This window comes from Lynx rufus, unplaced genomic scaffold (assembly GCF_022079265.1).
Source record: "Lynx rufus isolate CCGP_SWC_20201006 ecotype Redwood Valley unplaced genomic scaffold, mLynRuf1.p SCAF_20, whole genome shotgun sequence".
Lineage (NCBI taxonomy): Eukaryota > Metazoa > Chordata > Mammalia > Carnivora > Felidae > Lynx > Lynx rufus.
Genome location: NW_025814835.1, coordinates 982,548 through 1,005,863, shown reverse-complemented (window position 1 = coordinate 1,005,863; position 23,316 = coordinate 982,548). Strand labels below are relative to the sequence as shown.

Below are 23,316 nucleotides of genomic sequence, written 5' to 3'. Positions count from 1 at the left end.
AGAGATGCACAAAAGAACTTCCATGGTGCTGCGCCATCTTGGCCCCTCCCCCGTTTTGTTTTTTTTTAATTGCTAAAGAGTGTTTTTTAAAACTACTTTGATTATTGCTGGTGAAAGTTTAAGAGTAAAAGTTGGTTACCTTCCGCAAGATGCTCTCTAACCCTTACCCCCAAACAGCAGGATTTCCTTTTTTTTCTTTAATTTCCTAGGCTGTAGTCAATACAGTTCCTATGTGGATGTATTTCATCTCCTGGGCTTTAGGTAAGGTTCCTACGGGTAGGGCGTGGCCCATTTTGTTCCCACGTTTGTCCCCAGCCTGTGTCTCGGGAAGGATAGCTCCTGCCCTTGCACATCCGGGTCCTCCGTGCCCGTGCCCCACCCACCTTCAGCGGGAGTCCCCGGGGCCCCCCAGCCTGAGCAGAGCACTGGCTTGTGTGCTCTGGGACTGGCTTCACAGGGCCTTCGTCCGCGTTTCCCTCACTGACCTAGGACAGCCTCCGATGGCGCCGTCGCCCTTCGTCACCTTGGGACTCCGTACATCTGTGCCTCAGGCTTCCACCTGCCGATGCCCCCAGCTGAGCCTTCTTGATTCCCCTGAGAAGAGCCTGGCTCTTCCCCGGGGTGCCTCTCCCTCTGCAGTCCCTGTCACGTGGTGGTGGTTTTTCATCCGGGGCCTGGAGGCCACTGGTCCTGGAGCGAGCCGGGCACCCTTTCTGTCTTTCTAGCTTCCTCCCTTTTACACCTGAGTCCAGCTGTTTGTCAGCTGCCGATTCCGTGGCCTTAACGCTTTTGCACTGTTCGTGGCCCCTGTAATGTTCCAGTTGATGAAGTCTGATTCACCAGTTTTTTCTTTTATGGTTGTGCTTTTGGTGCCCTAAGAACTCTTGGCCTAACTCAAGTTCACAGAGATTTTCTGTTAAGTTTCTCCTGTGTTTCTTCTTCTAGAGGGATTTGCACTATGTGTATCTATTTTGAGTAAGCCTTTGTACTGGTACCAGTAAGGGCTGTTTTTGTATGTGGATCTCCAAATGTTTCCCGCACCGTTGATTGAAAAGGTGATCTTTGTCTCACTGCGGTGCCGTATACTTTGGTCAGAAATCAGTTGTCTTTTATGTGTGGCTTTATTTCTGGACTCTCTCTTCCACTCCACCCATCTGTTGGTCTGTTCTCATGCTAACATCATTCTTTTTTGATTACTGTTTCTTGAGAATAATTCTCGAGGTCAGGTAGTGTTTTCCTTTCAACTTTGTTTTTTTGTTTTCAGAGTTGTTTGTCTAGTGTAGGTCCCGTGGATTTCGATATGACTTTTAGAATCAGCTTGTCAATTTCTGTAAAATATTCAAATCAAAAATCCCTGCTGGGATTTTGATTGGGATTGCATTGAGTCTAAAGGTAAATTTAAGGGAGAATTAGTATCTTATTAATACTAAAGCTCCAGCTGTTCTTGACGAAAGGGAACAGAAGGCTGTGAGTTCAGGGGACTGAGGCTATGCAGGAAGTACAGACAGCCCCCTGCACCCAGATGAAAATTCCTAGAGAACCAAGAGCTACTGAACAGTTTGACCAATTCTTTGCGTTTAGAAATGTGCACTTGGAGGCAGATTGCTGTACCGATTTGACACGATAGCCTTGTCGTGTGTTTGTTCATATTGTTGTATTATTAACACAAGAATTTCTGCACTGCATTTTAGCATCACCTGTTTTCTTTAAACATGTACTTGCAAGGAAGCTCCATAGAAATGAATGAAAATCACTGCACAATACCTAAAAATTAAAGGCTATTAAATATAAACTGTGTCTGTGATGTGACAGAATGGTACCTCTTCCTCAGAAATGTAAGACCATGATCGCGGAGTCAGAAAAGGATATATTTTCTGTTTCAAAATATTTAAAAATTATTTACTACATTTATTCCATCTTATGATTATGGCTGTTTCTTTCTCTGCTTTCTAAATGGGTCTATTACAGAGAATATAGAAAAGCAGAAGGAACAGTGGAATGGATAGTAGGAGAGAAAATAAAATTAAGTGATAAGACAGGAATTCTTTTGAATAATACTCAGTAATAATGAGATCAGTATGGTAATGTTTACTGCCTGGTGCTTAGCTGTAGAAAACATAACAGTGGGAGTACGGACAAGAAGCTTGAAGGGGCCAAATGAAAAAGTAACTAAAGTAGACATTCTTCTGTAAGTATACTTTCTGACTATCAGTAGATGTACTTACCAGTTATGAAGGTATCTGAAGATTTGTTTCACAGTAACGCTAAAGAACGTTGGTGCTCTATTTTATTTTTTTTTAAATAAAAGATGCCAGAATCGTCTTTTTTTTTTTGTTTTTAATGTTTATTTAGTTTTGAGAGACCACATGTGCAAGTGGGGGATGGACAGAGAGAGAGAGAATCCCAAACAGGCTCCACGCTGTCGGCACAGAGCTCGACACAGGGCTTGAGTTCACGAACCGTGAGATCGTGACCTGAACTGAAATCAGATACTCAACCATCTGAGCCGCCCAGGCACCCCCAAACATTGCTGTTTTATAATATGAATAAAATATAGCTTCCCCCAATAGTTCCATTCCTTATGTGCTTACTGTATAATTGAGGAATGTAGAAAAATAAAATACAAAACTTCTGGATATCCTCAAAACATATCTTTAGGAACAGTTGTGGTACTCTTGAAACTGAGCTGCTTTAAGAAGTAATTAGGAAATAAGTTTGTACTAAGTTGAACGTGGTCAAAAAGTCAGTAGTATGACTGGTAATGTTAAGTTTTTGATAATGTGATGTGGGCTTACCTCCTGTCCTGTTAGCTTTCAGAATAAATCGAATGTAAAGACAGGCCTTTCCCCATGTTAAAAACGGTGGTCACGAAAAGGTAAAAATAGATCCACAAGGCTGTTGCTAGTTCTAAAAGGGAGATTGACAGAGGGAGGGGGAGGTGGAGGAGGGAGGGCAGGAGAGAAGGGGAAGGGTTCGGAGTCCCAGGGAGAGAGAGAACTTGAGTAAGTTTCGTTACTTATGTAGAAGGGTGTCTCAAATTGTGTATTCAACATTTCATCTACTCTGCGTGATGTTAACTTTGTCTTAGAGGCTTATATGTTAAGTTTTATAGGTGCTTATTGCAGACTGGATATGATACAAATAATCTAAGAATTTACACAGTGTATCACGTGGATGAATCACTGTTTGTAATAAAGCTGTCAACTGTATCGGTATCAGTTACCAGTTCTGAAATGTCAGTGGTTTTATACATCATTTTCTTTGCTTCTGTTGTCAGTTCTGTGTCCATCAGTGCCATTTACAATGTTAATACAAGGATACATCTTCCTGTTATTCACTCATTAAGTCATCTTGAGTGCTATTCTGATGGTCAGTACTGGACCCAGACCTGAAACAATGGTGGATTTGGGAAGAACATGCCGGTTGGAGCCCTCTCCCGTACCCCACGTCTTTTACTGGGGACAGTTACCTGTTCGTATTTGGGAGCTAAGAGAAGTTCATTTTTGGTGACTGTGTAATCAATTTATTTTGAAAGTATAAGTACAGATCAATTTCTAGTGTTTTTCACCCCAAAAGTTATTTCTGGAGTATTATTTGCTAATTGAAATTTTAACTTGGTGTGCTGTTTTTCCTTGAGTTGATTATACTTCTTCTTTTCTTTAAGGTAAAGTGCAAGTTAAGAGTTCAGACATACAAGTTGGAGACCTCATCATAGTGGAAAAGGTTGATGCATTTTTAATATATTTTAGACGTGTGTATGCCGGTGATTAACATTTAGCCTGATTGCAGTAACTTTGAATCTAAAGGAAATTGTATGAGACAGTTATTTTAAGTCTTAACATCTTTTATAAGATAGGATATATATGAAGAAAAATCTAGTTTGTTTTTGCTTCAGTACATTTCATTGTGTGCAGGTGAAATCATATTTTGTCTAAAATCAAGACCTGTGTTAACTGCTTAATATTGTATTACTAGAATTACTTCATTTGATGAAAAAACTGTATGTTAGAACCTATTTATAATAGAATATGTTTCGTTTTCTAAAACTTCCTATTATAGATAGATATATTACACAGAAGAATTGCATATTCTTATGGTTTAGAATGTACCTTAAAGAAGGGAGGGTCCATGGAAGTCAGAGAATATCGGGAAGAAACGGCTCAGGTCTGTGGAGGCGGCAGCCGCTCAGAAAGCCTGTCAGTGTCAGTGGCGGAAGCTGCCAGCGGCCTGGGGTGAGCAGGCTTGACTTCCTGTGGGGGGGGTGCTTCTGCCCACATCCCTGAGTGATGGCCACTGAGCAGGTAGCCTCTTTGTTTTTTTCAAAGGCTCTAGGACAACTTTTATTTTATTTTATTTTATTTATTTTTAAAAAAATTTTTAATGATTTTTGAGAGAGAGACAGAGACAGAGTATGAGCAGGGGAGGGGCAGAGAGGAGACAGACTCCGAAGCAGGCTCCAGGCTCCGAGCCGGCAACACAGAGCCCGACGCGGGGCTCGAACTCACGAACGGCGAGATCGTGACCTGAGCCGAAGTCAGAAGCTCAACTGGTTGAGCCACCCGGGCGCCCTTAGAACAACTTTTAAAAAGTGTCGCAGGAAAAGTTGTAGCAAGGCCTCTTACAAGAGCAGTCTGAGCCCTCGGTGCCAGCTGGCACCCGGGCCACGCACCCAGCCTGAGCCATGTTGTGGAGGGGTTGAGCACCAAAAGGCCTTTCTCCTCAAGACCAGCGTGGGCTTTCTCTTGCTGCTTTCATCTCTACATCGGCCATGTTTTGAGGTCTGCTTGTTTGATTTCACAAAAAGGATTAAAATTGAACATACTGATTTGCAACTCGTGTGTGTAGCCTTTGGTCATATGGACGTTGTAAGTCACTAGCTTTGATCCGCGGTTAGATTTTCAGATGGTGTCTTTGTCCTCCTCTTACAAAGCGCTGTGTGAATATCCTTATACACACACCTCTTCGCGCTTCTGTAGGGTAAATGCTGATGACAGATGACTGAGCCAAATGAGAGTCAGCTGCCAGTGTCCAATACCTCACCCTTTCTGTGGTCAGGCACCTGGGTCCTCGCTCCGGGTCCCTCTCAGGGCTGTAGTCAGCCAGGTGGCCATCGCCTCCAGCTCGTGGGGGCTTGTTGGCAGGTTCAGGGCCTTGGTTCCATGAGCTTTTGGCCGGAAGGAGGCCGCCTTCGTTCCCGGCCACAAGGTGGGAAGGCTGGGGGTCCTCCACAGGGCAGCTCCCGGTGGCCCGTCGGGACAAAAGTGGGTAGCCAGCAGCATGGATTGCGGGCTGGGACCTGTGCCGGCAGTGACACCCATCGCGTCTTGTTTCCTTCTCAAGAGGCTGCGTGGTGTTGATGGTGGTATTTAAGGAGCAGAGAGAGTCTCTGTGGATCGGGGAGCACCGCTTGGCCTTGTCATTGTTCCATGTCTCATTTCCTTTGCTCTCTTGTTATTCACGTTCTCCTTCCCTCTCCTGCCAGAGTTGATGGACTGTTGTGCTCTTCAGTGCTCCCATTTTTACTGAGTAGCGTGAGTCCTTCTTGGCCACGTTGTGTGTGCTCACCTCTTCTGTCCTGTGGATGGATGTGAAGGTGGACGTCGAGATCAACGTGGGGGCGTTCCCCTTGGGCCTCTCTCTGGCCTCCCAGGTGTATTCTCCATCTGTGAGAGACAGATGAGGGACATGGGCCTTTGTCGACATCCAGGAAAAGGTTTTACGGTAATGGGGTAGCTGCCCATCTTCTGTTTTGTCACTGCAGTGTTCCACGGGTAGCGCAGTGTGGGTGTCCCTGCAGCGTTCCACAGGTAGAGCAGTGTGGGTGGCACTCCCAACACTAGATTGGTATTATTACACAAGCATGTGTACGGCCCCTTCTCTACCCTGATGTTGAGAGATTCGGTAGCAGAGCTACAGGAAGAACTTCTAAAATATTTTCACTAATCTTCAGGAAATGTTACACACTCAAAAATAGGGGTGACACCTGTACCTGATTTAGTTTTTTTACATTGCCAATTTTACACCTACTTTCACATAAAAATTTTCCACATATTTTAGTTACTTAAAAAACTTGAATATTTAGAATCTTGAGACAAAATTTCTCATAATTGCTATGAAGTGATAAGTTTTTAGTAGTGAATTTATATTTGTTAAACCAACTTTGTGGCTTTTTTAGGGATAAAAGTTTTTGTCTTACTGACTGACTAACCGTCCTAAGGAAATGGCAATGATATGGTAGCAAATGGTTTTGTCTTTTTACTTTTTATTTAAGGATTCTGGAAATACCTGTCACTAACCAGAAAGTTACTTCTCTGTTATTTGACCATATTGCTACTTAGAAATCAATCCTTGGGTACTTCCTTGGTGGATGTTATGTTGGAGGGTACCTCTTCTAATTCTGTATCCTGATGTGGAATTACACTTCGTATATGGATAGTCATTGTGTAGATATTTGAGGTACGCTGATCGAGTTTGGCCCAGTGCTGCAGATGCTGGGAGTCGTGCAACTCACGGGAGAGCAGCAGCTGGGCACAGTGGGCAAGGGGAGATGTGGGCTTCAACGCCAGATGGATCTGGGTGTAAACTCCCAGTTCTCCAGCCTCAACCCCTCCCAGGAGCAGCATCTCTTTGATGTACACTTGGAAAGTGGTAGGCTAGATCCATTCAGAGTCAGGGTCGGGTTGTGCACGCAGGGCAGTTGTTGTCTCCTGGCTGAACAAGGAACCAACCCTCCTAAGAAGTATCTAAAATTTCAGACAGACATGTCAATTTAAATATTAATACTTGAGGAATGTGTCAGGCAGGTAACTGTTTGTAACAAGAGACTTTTAAAAGTTGAAGGTTGTCCAGGTCATTGTCCAGGTCCTAACACCCGACTCTGAAGTCCAAGTGTTTGAGAAGGATCCAGAGGACACAAGCAGGATTGAAGTTGACACTGTTGTTGAGTCCTTCTTCTACTCAACCAAAATGGCAAGAAAAGAATATCTTCTTTTTTTTCACAGCTGAATTGAAAGACAGTTTCTTTATCCTATTTTTTTAAGGTAATGCAATTTAATAAATATTTTCAACAATTTTACCAAGTATTACAATGTATATTTTAATACCCAGAACAGACACGACAAAAACTATGCAGAGAGAGACGGTCTGAGATGCTGTAAATAGACTAAGATGGGCTCCTGAACAGGTTTCAGGTAATACACCAGAAGGCAAGAAATTAGAAACGGAGGAGTGAATACCAGGGGAAACCTGACAACAGAAAACAGATCATAAAATGCAGACTTCTGTAATGTGTCAGTAATTTATGTTCATTGTGAACCGTCTAAATATACCAATGCAGAGACAGGCAGAGTGGATGAAGAAAGGAGGCCCAGCCATGCGCTTCTCACAAGGAATTCAAATCCAGTGACACGGGTAGGATAAAAGGAGGTAAAAGAATGGAAAAGGTACACATCGCATAAAATTAATCGGAAGTAGGAGGGGCTGAGTTAATATCCAGTGAAGGATAGCTCAGAGCAAAGAAAATTATTAGAGATGGGGAGACCTCACGTAATATTCACAGAGTTATCCATCAGGAAGACGAGACGGTCCTGAAGTTGTACTCACCAGACAACAGAACCACAGAATACACAAATCAAAAATTGTTGGACCTGAACAAAGGGAAAAGATCCACAGTTCTGAGTGAGAACTTCAGCCCCACCCTCTGAGCATCAGACAGAAGTGGTGGGCCAAGCATCGGCACTGACAGAGAAGATCCCCACTGAGTCCGCCAGCGAGATCTAACTGACAAATGCAGGCCGCTCTACCCGACAGTAGGAAGACACACATTTATTTCAAGTCGCATCAAGTTTCAACATGCACCAGTTAAAGCAGACCCGTAAAAGAAACCTCAAGAAAATGAAAAGAATTTGAAATCATACAGCGTGTTGTTTCATCATGGTAGAGTCAAATTAGAAATTGACAACAGAAAGACAACAGGAGAACTCTAAAATAGGTGAAAAGTAAACAGTGTACTTTAAGTATGGAATCTAGGAAACAAAATGCAACTGTGTGAAAGTGGAATTTCAACATTCAAAATACATGGTATGCACGTGCGGCGGTGCTGAGTGGGAATTTTGTAGTCGTCAACACCTACGTTAGAAGGACGTCAAAGTCTCAAGTTAATGGTCTAAGTCCCTGGCTCAGGAGACTAGAAGAGCAGAATTAAAGCAATGTATGCGGAAGGAAGTAAATATAAGAGCAGGTCAGTGAAACAAGACCGTAAATCAGTGAAAGCAAAAGCTGGTTCTTCTAGACAAATTAATAAAACCGATAAACCTCTCCCAGGAGTGATAAAAATGAAGAGCAGTGACACAAGTCACCAGTCTCCGTAGTGACACAGGGGACATTACTGCTGATCCCAGGCCATCGAAAGGAGAATCACGGATTCCCACCGAGAGCTGTACGCTCCCTAGCACACCAGCTTCGACGAAAGGGACCACTTCTTCCGAAACCACAAACCATCAAAACAGTCAAAATGGAACAGGTAATGTGATGGTTCTACAAACAGTAAGGAAGTGGAGTTAGTAATTTAAAATCTCTGAGAAAGGGGCGGCTGGCTGGTCCAGTCGGAAGTGTGTGTGACTCTTGATCTTGGGGGTGTAAAGATTACATAAATAAAATTAAAACAAATAAAAATGACGTTACCATCGGTGTTTCAGTGACTGCGATGGGGACTGCGATGGGGATGAGAGGAAATTGCTTTGAGGCTGGCACCGATGAATAGAAAATGCATGTCATACCTGTGATAAACCGCAGTTGTTAAAAAACATAAAATCTCTGAGAAGGAAGTATCTAAGTCCAGATGTTTCCACTGAAGAACTCCTTGAAACCTTTAAAGAAGACTTTGCATCATTTTTGCATGGTAGTTTCCAGAAAATAGTGGAGGATGGATGGAGCATTAGGAGTCCAGTGTTACGCTCATACCAACACAAGACAGTACAGCACAAGAAAACTACAAATAATGTGCATATACACACAGACATCCTTAGGAAAACCGTTGCCGATGGATATCAGCAGTATAGAGAAAAACGGCACATCAGGACAGAGTGGACGTTATTCCGAGTATCTAAGGCTGGTTCAGCGTTCTAAAAGCACCAGATGTAGTCTACCCTGTTAACAAACTAAAAAAAAAAAAAAAAAAAAAAAAAAAAATTGTATCAGTTGATGTAGGAAAAACATTTGGGTAAATCCAACACACAGTCATAATAAAAACTCTCCACAGCCTGGATTAAACAGTTAATTAAAAAGCACCTATAAATATGTCTAGCCAAGATCACACTTAATGGTGAAAGTCTGAATGCCTCTCCTTTCAGATTGGGAGTAAGTCCAGGATGTTTGCTCTTACCACTGTTTTTTTTTTTTAAATTAAAAAAAAATTTTTTTTTTTAATTTCTTGAGAGAGAGAGACAGACAGACAGACAGACAGTGTGAGTCGGGGAGGGGCAGAGAGAGAGGGAGACACAATCCGGAGCAGGCTCCAGGCTCCGAGCTGTCAGCATAGAACCCAATGCGGGGCTTGAACTCACAAACTGCAAGACCATGACCTGAGCCAAAGTCAGACACTTAACTGACTGAGCCACCCAGGCACCCATGCTCCTACCAGTCTTAATTCGACTAACATTTCTAGCCACGTAGAATAAGGCAGGTAAAGCAAATGAAAGGAATTCAGGTTGGAGAGGAAGAAATAAAAAATGTCCCTATTTGCAGATGACATGATTGTGTGTGTGGACAATCCCAACAAATCTATGAAAACCTCCTGGAACTAATGATAATGAGTAGATTTAGCAAAGTGGCTGATTATAAGATCACCACTCAAATACCAATCCCATTTCCAACATGTGGAAACAAATTAAAAATAAAGTCGCTTTATAATAAATCACTACTATGAAAACTAAATCTTAGGTATGACTGAAAATGACAATGTGTTCATGAAAGTAATCAAAGATACTGTGGATTTGGATTGGAATATTCCAGTTTTCCTCAAATTGAATATAGGTTTAATATAATTTCCATTAAAATCTCAGCAAGATTTTGTTTTTTTGTGTTCATTTTTTACATACAAAATAAGCTTATTGTAAAAGCCATTTGTGAAGGCTGAGATAGCAAAGCAGTGCTGGTGAGGAGAATAACACGAGAAGGGTGACTTCCTGGTGTTGAGGCACATGACCGAGCCCAGCGTGTAGGAAGGGGAGAAATCGAGATCGGTGGAACATTCTGGAGAACCCAGAAATAGATACACCCAAAATGCTCAAGTGAGTTTTGACAAAGTGCAAAAGCAATTAAAATGGAGAAAGGTTGGCCTTTCAACCAATGGGCTGGAACTAGTGGACGTCCAGGGTTTAAAAAAATGAACCCAATCTGAATGTTACACATTATAGAGGTATTAAATCAAAATGGATCATGACTTCAAGTGAAAAAATGTGTAAGTGTGAAACTTCGGAAGAAAAACATCGGAGAGAATACTCCAAATCTAGGGTAGGACACTGGTGTTTAGACTTGATGCCAAAAGCATGATGCGGAGAAGAAAAATAACGATAAGTTGCATCTCATTAAGATAAAGGATTTGTGCTTGTGAAAGAACACGTGACTACGATGAAAACAGGCTGAAAGGCCCAGAAGGAGACGTCTGTAAACCACATGGCTGATAGATTTGTGTATCTAGAGTATGTGAAAACCCAGCAGTACGAAGAATCAAGTGAGAAAGCGAACTGAAGACGGAGGAGATGTGTCTCCAAGAAGATTATAGCTGGAGAGTGAGCAGGAGAGGGTACCCAGCGTCATCAGTAATCTGTGAATGCAAGTGACAGCACCGTGACGTCTCCGTGCACACACAGCACAGCGGCTACAATGAAAACTGGTAACAACACCAGGTGCTAGCAACGATGTGAAGAAAGGCCACTGATACATTTCTAGTGGGAACATCAAATGTTACACTTACCCTAGAAAATCAATAGACAGTCTCTTAAAAAATTTAATATGCAACTGTGGTATGGCCCAGCAGTTGAACTCTTGGACCTCTTATCACAGAGAAATGTTAATTTGAATTGGCACAAAAGGCCATCCATGAATGTTTATGCCTGTATTATTCATAATTGCCAAAAATCACAAACCAGATATCCTGAATGGGTGATGGTCGGAGGAACAGTTGTACATCGTACCAGGGTCTATGATGTTAAGAAAACACGGGTCTCTGCTCCTGTGTTGCTCATAGTCTTGAAGGGAGGGAAAAATAAAAAGTATCCATGATTGTTTAACACTCTTTATGAGTGCTTCACAGAAAATAAAACAGGGTAAGGGACTAAAGAGGCCTGAAGTGAAATTAAGGTAAAAAATTCCATTACAGTAGCATTAAAAAGAATAAAATACTTACAAATAAAATTATTGTTAAGAATCAACTTAGCAGGGGCACCTGGTGGAGTGGGATGGGGGATGTATTTGGGTGGGTGCTTTTTTGGTCCGGTACTGCCTGTGAGATTCTTCCATTTTGTTGTGTGTTCATGGTTTGCTCTTCTCGTTGTTACGCAGTGTGCCCTTTGTCCGTCCTACCGTTAGTGCATATCTGGGCAGCTTTTAGTTTTGCCTGTTAGAAGTGATAATTGTGCACACAGTGCTACTGTATATATGCCTAAGGAGTGGGATTGCAGGGCATGGGGGATACATATACTCCACTGTAGTGGATACTGCAAATAACCTTGCAAGGCAGTGTACCACGTTCTCCTCTAGTGGGCGGTGCAGTGCGTAAGAGTTCCGGATGCTTCACGTGTTTGTCAACACTTGGCATTGTCAACCCTGTGCATTTTGCATTTCCAGTATGTGTGTGGTAGTGATGGTTTTAATATGCATTTCCTTGAAGAGTAACAAAATTGCATACCTTTTCATATGCCTTTGGATACCTTTCTTGTTTGGGAAGAGCCTATTGAAATCATTTGCTATTTTTCTTCTAAGTTATCTCTTCTTTTCTTATCAGGTTTTAGGCCTTTAGGTGTTCCGGTTGGGGGGTCTCTTATTAGTGATAATGTTGCAAATAATATTTTCCTCCCTGGTGTGCTTTGTTAAACAGATATTCTTAATTTTGATGAAGTCTATTTTATTAATCTTCTCATTTATAGTTAATTGGGTTTTTGTTTGGTTGGTTGGTTTTTAAAATTTTTGATTGTGAGGAGGAGTCTTGTTAGGTTTGGTAGGGACCCTACCAAAAAATTGTCAAAATATTCTGTATTTTAGGAGCTTTATCGCTTTGACTTTGACATTTAGAAATTCATTCGGGATAGATTCAGATTCACTCGGGATAGATTTTTATGTTTTGACTGTTACAGAAATTTGGTATTCTTTCCCGTCATCTTCTGTAGATATCTGTTTCTCAACACTTTTCCTTATTGGTCTGCAGTGGCACCTTTCTCGTTAACCTGGTGTTCATGAACATGTGGGCCAGCCTTCTGTTGTCTCTGCGTGTACGTCAGCAGAACTGTCTGTCGAGGTGGAAAACCGTTTTGTCGTAATTGCTCTAGTCTGATACTTTAGTTTTATTATACCGTAGACTCAGCCTCCTTGTTTCTCACATTTGTCTTGTTCATTCTCGGCCTTTGCATTTCCCGGTAAATACTGGGAATACCTGTCGGTTCCTCCCAAAAAACGTGTTAAGATTTTCATTGGGTTTGTGTTAGATCGGTTGATGGGCACCTGACATCTTTGTGTTCTGATTTTGGTACAGGATGTGTTCTGTGTTAACGTAGGTTTTGTTTAACTTCTCTCAGTAATGTTTGATAGTTTTTTCGTTTACAGAACTTGACTTGCTCTGCATCTTTTATTATAGTCTAACATTCGCTTTTCTTTTTACTGAAATGCACATATTTAAAAAAAACTTTCTTGCTGATCATTACATATATATATACATATATATATATATACATACATATATATATATATACTTGTTTTCTGTGTCATTAATTTTTGCTTTGTATTTGCTTACATCCTTGTACCTCGTTTGGGGCTCATTGGCTTTTGTCACCCTGCTTTCAAGTGGATATTCAGATTCTATTCTTAGCTTCCCTTCTCCATTGTGTGCATTTAACTGTATACATTTTCCTCTTAACGTTTCCCTTTGGCATTGGGAGCACGGTTCCATACGCTCTGCTGTGTTGCATTTTTATCGTTCAGCTAAAAATATCTTCTGACTTCCATCGTGATTTCCTTTTTGACCTAAGACTTCTTTAGATCTCAGTACTTGACAGCTTTATCCCACAGCGCGGTGTTCTCAGCCTAACAACTTTGTTTGTATTGCCTGCTCGCTTTGCTTGTATTGCTTGCTTCCTCTACTTTATCAGGTCTCAAAAAATATAAGTACTTTAGGATGTTATGTGAAATGTTCTTTACTATATATTTTTCTTAGTTTGATACAGCTTTCCCAATTGATAGAATGATTAGCAATGATTAAATAAATGTATTAATAGTGAATTCTTGTAAAAGTTTTTATATGCTATATAGTACTTTTGAGATTTTGTCCTTTTCTGCTTTATAAAAGAATCTCTCTCAAATTTGTGGGGGTTTCGTTTGTTTGCTCGGTAGTACATTTATTCATTTATAATATGTAGTAAATAGTTTATTTATGGTATTTTCTGTTTTGTGTTAGGCCTTGGAACCCTACCCTCCCTTCCCAGGGTTTTTTAGTCTAATAGGGAGGACATAACTTTTTCTAGGGCAGAAACTTCTGTCTTGTATGCACAAGTTCAGATAAGAAAGAGGCCAAAGAAAAGGCAATATGTAACACTTTTCAGAAATGGAGTAGGTTTCAGGTCTTCACAAATGCTATTTTCATGGTTTGTTAACAGGGAAAAATGGTAAAAAGTCTAACTAAAAAATGAATTTGAATATCAATTATACAAATTGTTATACAAATCATTAATGTTAATTGCTTCAGTATAAATTTTATTATAAAAATTTTTAGATAGTTTCTGCTAGCTATTTCTACTTTGTAATGGAATGGTGTTACTTTATAAACTTGCATATGTATAATTAGTATTTTATATTACTCTCTGCAGAATCAAAGAATTCCATCGGACATGGTATTTCTGAGGACGTCAGAAAAAGCAGGTATTTCTATGTGTATTTAAATTGCTGATCATTTAGTATTTTAGGAGTTTGATTTTCATTTTGAAAGATAAAAACTTATTCTTACAGAAAAGTTTTCTTTGAATGGTAATACATTAAATTCATTAATTCTAAATCACATTTAACTGCTGATATTTCACATGATCTTTACTATTTATGTTTATTAACAAGAGATAATCCTATCACAACCTTTATATCAAATGAGTGTTTTCATTCACACTTGTATTGATATGTAAGTAATTAAATAATGTTGCTTGAAATCTGATTGCCGTTCTGTATTTGCAGTGTTGTTAATTCAGCAAACACGTATTGACCACTTCCTGTGTGCCAGGCAGTACTTGTCACGTAGGATCCAAAGGGAGCGAGACTGTTTTGTTCCCTTCTAAGCAGTCGTGTGGATGGACATACCTTGCCAGTAGTACTGTGATTATATAGATAATATGGTTATCTATATATCTATCTATATATATATCTATAATATGGTTATAATAATGTGTGGGGGGATCCTGAGAGGAAGCAGACCGTTGCTTAGGTCTGAAGCTTAGTTGAAGGCGCTTCACAGGGTCAATGATTATTTCTGTGACTGAGCTTTCCCCAGTCAGAAGCAGGTGGAAAAGGGCTAAGGAGATGGCAGCCTCATGCGGTCGAGGGGGAAACCTGTACGCTGGGAATCAGGAGACCCGAAGCCTGGTCTGCTCCGGCCAGTTCTGAATCACGCGCGCCAGCCACGTGGTCACACACCGTTTCATCGTATCTGAAACGATGGGAGGCCTCTCAAGTAATGCCCAAGTTCCTTCTGTCTCACATTTCTGACTTTGTTGAATAAATGAACAGTATTTTTCTAGGAAGCTCCGCATATGTATTATTTGTAGTGTGAAACCTAGAAAGGACAAAGTTAAATTTTAGAGTTGTTAATTTAGTTGTTCTTTTTCTTTTCTTTGTCTTCCTTTTCTTTCTAAGTAATCTCTGTATCAAACGGGGGGGGGCTCGAACTTACATTCCCGAGATGGAGTTGGCATGCTCCACCCACTGAGCCATGCCCCAACAACTTTCTTTTAAGTTTATTTACTTAAGTAATTTCTGCAGCCAGCGTGGGGCTTGAACTCAACGACCCTGAGATCAAGCCAGGTGCTAGAGTTGTTAGCTTAGGGTTTTCTTCATATGTAAACGGCTTTTTTTTAAAGGGACATTTTAAGTCCCGAGAAAGAAAATGTTTTCTCACCCACTGTAGTTACGGTTATTTACGTTGTAACGCGAGAGTGCGGCTGCTTCTCCTGGGCACGTACACTTGATCCGTTTACCTTATTGTGCGTTCCTTCCTGCGGTCTGGTTCTCCCCGCCAGCGGACCGGGGAGCGGCTCTTCGGTCCGTTTCCCTGTCTTCGCAGAAACACAGCCAGGCCCCTTTCCTGCCCAGTGTGATGGGGCTGTGCCCTGGTGTCTGGCCGAAGGAGGACGGCTGGCAGCCACGTGGGCTGCTTCCAGGCCTGGCCTCAACCTCCTTTGTAGCCTTGGACCCTTGTCTTCCCAGTGCCGGCTCCGTGGCCGGGGTCGTCTCGGGAGCTGCGTGTTGAAGCCGCCAGCCGGGGTTCACGGAGGCCTGCGGGATTGAGCCCCCTCCCCTCCCCTGACCAAGTGACTCGGAGAGAGCGAGCTGTTTGAGTGCCCCAGCCGCCAGGTTTACCTTTTACGGTAGCCTGTGTCCCCTTAACTCCTGCAGCCGGGGCAGGCGGGTGACGGCTCTGCCTACGCCTTTGCTTCTTGATCGTGTCACCGGGCGTGAGGTTACGGCCTTTCAGGGTTTCCTGGGCGCGTGTGCAGCTCCGCACGGGCTGCTGGCTTCTAGACTCCCAGGAATGTGATGGGAATTTTCAGAGCCTCCTTCAGGTCATCTGATTTTCCCAGTTTTCTTTCAGTTTTCTGGTTAGCTTAGTGTTTACCAGTTTTGTCACCACCCGAGGGAGCCGTGACGTCAGACACCTGCCGCTGACGGGTTTTGACCCACAGCCCAGGGAAAGTGCTGTCGTCAGTGAATGGGCTCCGGGTCGGGTCACGTCCAGGCGAGCCCTGCTTGTCAGGTGATGACAGTTCGCAGGGCGTGGGTTCGAAGGGCCCCAGCTGTGATTGGCCCCCGTCAGGGGCTGCCCGTTTTCTCAGCTACTGTGGAGCCGTGGGGTGGAGGGGGGAGGGTTTGGAAATGGGAGAAATCACGACACTCCCCAGCTGACTCTCGGCTCAGTTTAGCCGTGTTTCTGAAACAGATGCACCTGGGACTGTCGCAAGTCTTTGATCATTCCCCAGAGTTCTGAAAGGGTTGCCTTTGACAGTTTTTACTGATGTTCTCATTGTAGTTATGGAGAAATGGATTTTCGGACATTCTTACACTGCCATCCCTGTTTACATCATCTACTTATGGTTTGTCTTTGTTTCTAAATGTATTTAATATAATGAATAGCAGAAACATTTGTGCCTGAGAGATGCTTTTTTTTTTCTTCAATTTTTTCTGTTAACGTTTATTCAAGTCTGAGAGATGTTTGAGCTCTCAGCACAGAGCCCGACCCGGGGTTCGAACCCACAAACTGCAAGATCGTGACCTGAGCCGAAGTTGGACGCTTAACCGACTGAGCCACCCAGGCGACCCTGAGAGATGCTTTTATACTAATTACCCTTTGAATGTTTGCGGTGGAAATAATATATGAGAGTAAGAACGTTAACCTAGGGGCTCCTGGGTGGCTCAGTTGGGTCGGGGTCCGACTCTTGGTTTCGGTTCAGGTCGTGATCTCATGGTCGTGGGATCAAGCCCTGCCTCTGGGCTCTGTGCTGACAGTGTGGAGCCTGCTTGGGGTTCTGTGTCTCCCTCTCTCTCTGCTCCTCCCCTGTTAGCACACACGCTCTTGTGGTCTCTCTCTCAAAATAAACAAAACAAAACAAAAGAATGCTGTCCTAAATATGGAAATGGTGTTTAGATAAATAACTTAAGAGAAATAGATTATACAGTTAGTGTTGGGAGATAAAAGGTGAAGAAAAGCCAGCACTTTGAAGCTGGAAGATAATGAGAAACGTTTATTTTTCAGAGGAGGAATCTGAGGGCCTTGTTGATGATCACATGACTGACAGCATTTCTAGAAGTGCTTCAGCCTCTGAATGATGTTTTCACTGTATCATTGTTTAGGCAGCAGAACATAGGTAGAGCATTAGAGCATTAGGCAAAATGAGATACTCTTCAGTAGCTTTGGATGAAGAACATTATATCTAGATTGATGATGTTTTAATTTTTTTTTTTAACGTTTATTCGTTTTTGAAAGAGAGAGAGCATGAGCAGGGGAGGGCTAGAAAGAGAGGGAGACCCAGAATCCGAAGCAGGTTCCAGGCTCCGAGCCGTCAGCACAGAGCCTGACGTGGGGCGCGGACCCATGAACCGTGAGATCGTGACCTGAGCTGAAGTCGGACGCCGACTGAACCACCCGGGCGCCCCAGGATTGATGATGTTTTAAAAACATTTTCTTTGCCTCTCCTTTTCCGTTGCATTTCGTGTTGTAGGGACAATTGCCCACTGTGGTGTAACGGTACTTCATATTGTGGAGGTCCTGGATGTCTTTGAGAATCTTAGGAATTAATCAACTTGTTCCCCAGAAAAATGGACACAATTAATATGCATTATGCTAAATTCTTTATTGTTTCACATATTCCTGGAAGGTTATTAATGGATCTGAGTTAGGACCTTACTGTAGTTTGTTTAAGCGTACAGTTCTGTTATATTCCTTAGTTTTATTATTTTTCCTATCACACAAATTGTTAAAACCATCGCTAACTATAGATAATGCAGATACTAAAATGTCAGATTGTTATTTCTTGCTATTTTTCTTCTTTTTGTAAAATGGACCCAGGAGCTTCCCAGCTGGATAAGATGTGTGTCGTAATATTGCTTTAAATCAAGAATTCTCAGGAATTCTTAGAATTTCTTTGGAAGCTCTGTTTCTATGACTTTAAGTAATTACTTTAAGTTTTTGTAATCATCTCATTTTTGAAAGTACACCTGTTCAGAATTTTTTGTGTATCTACTGACGCCATTGATACTATTTTATTACTTTGCAGTGTCAGTTCAGAAGAATCTGATAGTAGGTTGTCTGTTATAATAAAAACCTTCCAGCCCTAGCCCGTGGACAAGTCTTCGGTCTCCATGGTGTGTCCGGGCTTGGCCAGGTAAAGCTTGTGTTTGTCAGCACAGCTCAGGGGGCCTGTCTGTGGTGTAGTGACCAGGGACTAACACTGGACGGTCCCCGGGCTGCCGGCTTGATTGTTTAGAATGCAGATGAAGCTGCTGATGGATCTGGGGACTGATGGCTTAAATCCCAATTAATCAATTGCTTCATCACTCTCTTAATTCAGATCAAACATCTCCTGAATGCACACAATTCTTTTAGTGGTATTAAGAGAAATTAATGCTTTGGAACTAATTTTCATCAGTCTCTTATAAATGCCAATATCTTTTTCACTTGTCTCCTAAGTGATGACATTATAGTTTAAGTGTTTGGGACATATTTCAGTAGCTCAGCTGTCACCTGTTAGTGGGCCAGGGGTAGGTAAATGACACTGTGCTCGTCCACATTCTCTCTTGGTGCTATTCGTCTTCCCACTGGCTTAAAAATTTCATGCAGAGTCATTAAGTCCCATAAATGATTTAGAAATTAAGTTTAATGGCAAACGATCTGGTATTACGTATGCAGAGTCAATATCTATTTTTCTTTTGTTGGGCATATACTGTACCCGTCTCTGAGAGCTATTGGATTCGCGAGCGGTTGCAGGCAATCTACTAATATTACAGGATAACTTATCACGGTCTATGACAGACTCCTGTGCTCTGTCTCCTCGTGTCCCAGCAGTTACTTTATCACTACTTGATGCAGCTCTCCTGTGTGACACATGGCCCAGTTGATCTTCATTTGATTGTCATTAAACCTGTCCTTTCCTGTCAGCTCTTGTCAATTAATACAAAATAAAATCAAGTATTCATAAGAAGTCTGTAACAGGATATGAGCAGGCCAGTTTAATAATTCATTTTTGCCGAGCGTTCACTGGCATCCGTCGTAGCTACTGCTTGCTGTTAAACATGATTAGATAGAGTTCGTGTAAGACACGTCAAGTTGGCCGTACTTCTGATTTTGCTACAGTTCGGTCTCTCTTTTTAAATCATCTCCGTTACCGCAAGGTTAGTAATGTTAACTGTACTGGAAGGTTAGTAAGATGTCTATTGTCTCTAAATTTTTAAAGCAGGATATAATTATTTAATATGAAGCATATCCCTTTTTCTTTAAAGAAAGGCAGCTCTGTTTCTTCCGGTGTTTAATAAGTTCATAGAGATCTAGGTGTTGGTCTCGCTATTTTAGAACCACAGAATCTTTGAACTTTAAGACACTAGTGAGTTTCCCTTCTTACTATTTTATATGTTAGAAGTCACACCTAGAGCAGGGCTGTCGGCACGGACGTCTCACGGCACGTGTCAGACAGAACCTAGAGTCCGGTCCCTGCGCAGCTAAATTTATAGCAGGACACACGCACGCACCCGCACGTATATAATCGCACGTACGTTTAAGTTTTGGAAAACTGTCTAACTGTAAAATAAGACCCACTGCAGATTTCCTTGGGCTCGTTTTAGTTGAAATCAGTTCGTACAAAATACCCTCCTTGTGGTAGGTCGTGTGACAGGTAACGCGTAACAATTTGTTTATGTAAAGTGCACGCGATCAGACAAAGGTCTCTTCCAGGAGTCCTCACTTGATACGATGGGTGACTCGGAGAGCGTCTCGCAGCTGTCAGTCTTACCGGGCCTCGGGAGAGTGACTCCGCCTCTGGGGACCCCCTCTGGTCCCGTGGGCAGCACTGATGCCCGTGGCGGAGAGTAGCTAAAAGGACTGCAGGCGTCACTGGTGAAGGGTTTCCGTGGGGCACACCGCAGACACCGAACGGACTCGTCGGGAGTGCCCCGGCTGGCGGAGGAGAGCAGTGAGAGGGCAGGGAGGTGCTCGTGGTGGCAGAGCGCATCTCCTCCGGGGGCCCGCGGGGCGGTGGGGCTGGCGCACGTCCTGCGGGAGACGTCCTGGACCGAGCTCTGTGAAGACGCACTCTTACCTTTCTGCCTTACCCAGTACCCCAGACTTGAGGCATAGTTAGCTAAATCCGGAGTTCCTGCCGTCTGCCACTCACCGGCAGGCTTTCCTACACTTGCCCCTAAGTTTTACGAGACGGCCGTGAGGAACATGTGACCTCTCCCGCCGTGCAGGAGAAAGCCTTCGTGAGATGGGGTCGCCGCACGGGGAGCGTTGGTGAGTGAGACGCAGAGCTGGCGCTCAGCCCAAGGCCTGCCCTCCCGGCTGAGGTGAGCCCGGCCTGGGCTCGGGAGCCTGCTGGGCGCCGCCGCCGTCTGGGGCCACATGCGTCTTCGTACAGGCTGCTGAGCCCATTCCTGCCTCAGGTCACGTGCCAGTGGCTTCCCCCTTCCCCGCCCGGTTCTGAAAACAAGCAGCGTCTCCAGAAGTTCCCAGGTATCCTCGGGGGGCAGAGTCACCCCTGGTCGAAAGGACTAGAGACTTGTATTTTTCACCGAAGACAGTGCCTGAGGTAATCTCAGTGTTGAGTTATGTGTCTTTCGAGAGCAGTCGTTCTCCCGTTCCGCAGAGACCTTTCTCAGGAAGAACAGATTGATTCTGTGGAATCTGGCTCCACGGGGAAGCGGCTTCTACTCCCCGCCAGCGCAGCCTGGAATCCGGGGACTGGCTCCGTCTCCCCGCCACCGCCAGCCTGAGGCCAGGGCACCGCCCTGCGAGGGGGCTCCACTAATGGCTCACTTCCCCTGGCCCCGTGGATGGGCCCTCCCTCTGCTGGCCAGCTCCCACTCCGAGGCAAGAGCTCTGCTCGCTTTGGACGAGCTGGGAGTAACAGGGCCCCAGCTGTTACCCCCACCGGCTAGCTTGTGGGGCAGAAAGTAACGTGCCTGGAGGAGATACCACAACGCCTCCAACCCCGGCACCCACGTACAAGCTGCTGTCCCGTTGGCGTTTCCCGTGCCTGGGGCGAGAGATCTCTGCAGCTTTCCCTGTGGTGCTGATCAGGAACAGACCTTCTGGGAGTTCGTGCCGAAGGGTCGTGTTGACAACAATGGAGAGCTTGGTGGCCGGTTTTCAGAGGGAGGGTCCCTGATATACACCACCAAGGGACACAGAGCCCAGCGAGAAGTTTCACCGCCGGAACCAGGGAAAGAGCCAGGAAGAGTCCCACGGGGTCGCACTCGTCACTGCATGCGTGTGCTGGGCTGCTCTGCTCGGGCGTGGTCAGAGTGGGGCGTTCTGGAAAAGCTGCTGCAGGACGCACGCCCATCAGCAGTCAGAGCCTTGCCTGGTTCAGGGGCCCTAAGCACAGTCTTCTGGGTGTGCTGCTCACTCCGGTGTGGCTCCTGCGAAGCCACGCTTAGAAGCACAATCCCACGCCTCCCCGTTAGTCTAGAATAACGTCCGTATGCCAGACCCATGGCTGTGGCCCCAGGAGTGGACGGAGAGAACCTCAAGCTGCTGGTCTGTCCCTGACTGAACATGGGGCCGAATCACGAACGAACTCCTGACCTGGGGGAGTGGCCTCCCAGCCACATGCATCCAGTGGTAAAGGGTAAAAATCCGACCACGTGAATCCGGATACCACCTTTGAGCCAACAGGAAGTTTATGTGGGGCCAGGAGTAGCCCTTAGAAAGCCAGGAATAAAAATCTGCTCAGGGACATCGGGAGTGTCCCTGCTACAGGGGAAGTGGACTTCACAGAATCAGGTGAGCCAAGTCACTAAAAATACACGACGTGCCTAACCAACCCCCAGCACCCAAATAAAACGTTTGACGTCTGCATAACACGGTTCAGACTGCTGACTGATCAGCCGTGGTGAACTTTATGTGCTAGTACGACACAGGGTTAGAGTCGGATGACCTCGTGGTGGCAGTGTGCCCTTCCCACGCCGACCTCGGGGCGCTGCAACTCAAGGCTCGCGGCAGCGGCACGTTACCTGCCTCCTGTCTGATGGGAGCTCACGCATCAGGCACTTCGTAGACGGTCAGTAATATTAGTGACCTCCTTTTTCGAGGAGAAAGAAGCAAGTGACTTGGTGTTATGCGTACATGCCTCCATATATTTTTTGAGGGGCGGGTGCGGAACAGTTTCTAATCAGGAGAGTGGACGCCGTATTTCCTTCTTCCTTAATTTGGGGCATTCTGTTAGTGCCTCCCCATAACCATCTTTAGAAGGTGTTTTCTAAATGAGCCAGGCCCTAAAGAAGTGTCCTTGCATTACATTTTTTTTTAGAGTTTATTTATTTTGTGGGGCGCCTGGGTCGCTCAGTCGGTTGAGCGTCCGACTTCGGCTCAGGTCGTGATCTCACACTCCATGAGTTCGAGCCCCTCATCGGGCTCTGTGCTGACAGCTCAGAGCCTGGAGCCCGCTTCGGATTCTGTCTCTTCCCCTCTCTCTGCCCCTCCCCTGGTCATTTTCTGTCTCTCTCTGTCTCAAAAATCAATAAAAACATTAAAAAAAAATTTTTTTTAAGTTTATTTATTTTGAGAGACAGCAGAGGAGGGGTGGGGGGGGTAGAGAGGGAGGGGGGAGAGAGAGAGAGAGAGAGAGAGAGAGAGAGAGAGAGAGAGAGAATCTCAAGCAGGCTCCATGCTGTCAGCACAGAGCCTGACAAGGGGGTCGATGTCAGATCTCACAAACCACAAGATCATGACCCGAGCTGAAACCAAGGGTGGGACGCTTAACCGACTGAGCCACCCAGACACCCCGTGGTGTACTTGTGTTAAATCCCATGTACCCAGGTTCGTCTCCCTGGCACTTTATCCCAGTCTGTATCCCTCCTTCTCCCCACCCCGCAGTGGTCTCTTTTATTGCGGTCCTTTGGCCCCCCGAGGTTCAGGAGGATCCCAGTCATGGCAGAAAAGACCGTTACATTCCGCGAGTGAGTATACCTGCTTTGTTAAGCTGACTGTTCTGGGTGCGTGAAGCATGTTGTGACGGGTCTTCTTTCCGGTAACTATATCGTAGCCACTTGGCATGCCCGCTGGATCCCTCTCCCTCGGTGACTTTCGCAGAAGCCCTTCCATCTGATTTCTAGAATAGGACGTTGGGTCTGGCTTCCTTA

At 44.2% G+C, this 23,316-nt stretch overlaps 1 protein-coding gene across 5 annotated transcripts in view; it reads left to right on the top strand.

Moving 5' to 3' along the window:
- Nucleotides 1–23,316, top strand: part of ATP9B (ATPase phospholipid transporting 9B (putative)) — a 257,177-nt gene that overhangs the window by 61,354 nt on the left and 172,507 nt on the right. For all 5 annotated transcript variants that reach the window (XM_047086323.1, XM_047086327.1, XM_047086325.1 and 2 more), the window contains 2 exons: nucleotides 3,665–3,723; nucleotides 14,076–14,127. In XM_047086323.1, coding sequence (XP_046942279.1) covers nucleotides 3,665–3,723; nucleotides 14,076–14,127 — 111 coding nt within the window. The remainder of the gene's footprint in view (nucleotides 1–3,664; nucleotides 3,724–14,075; nucleotides 14,128–23,316) is intronic.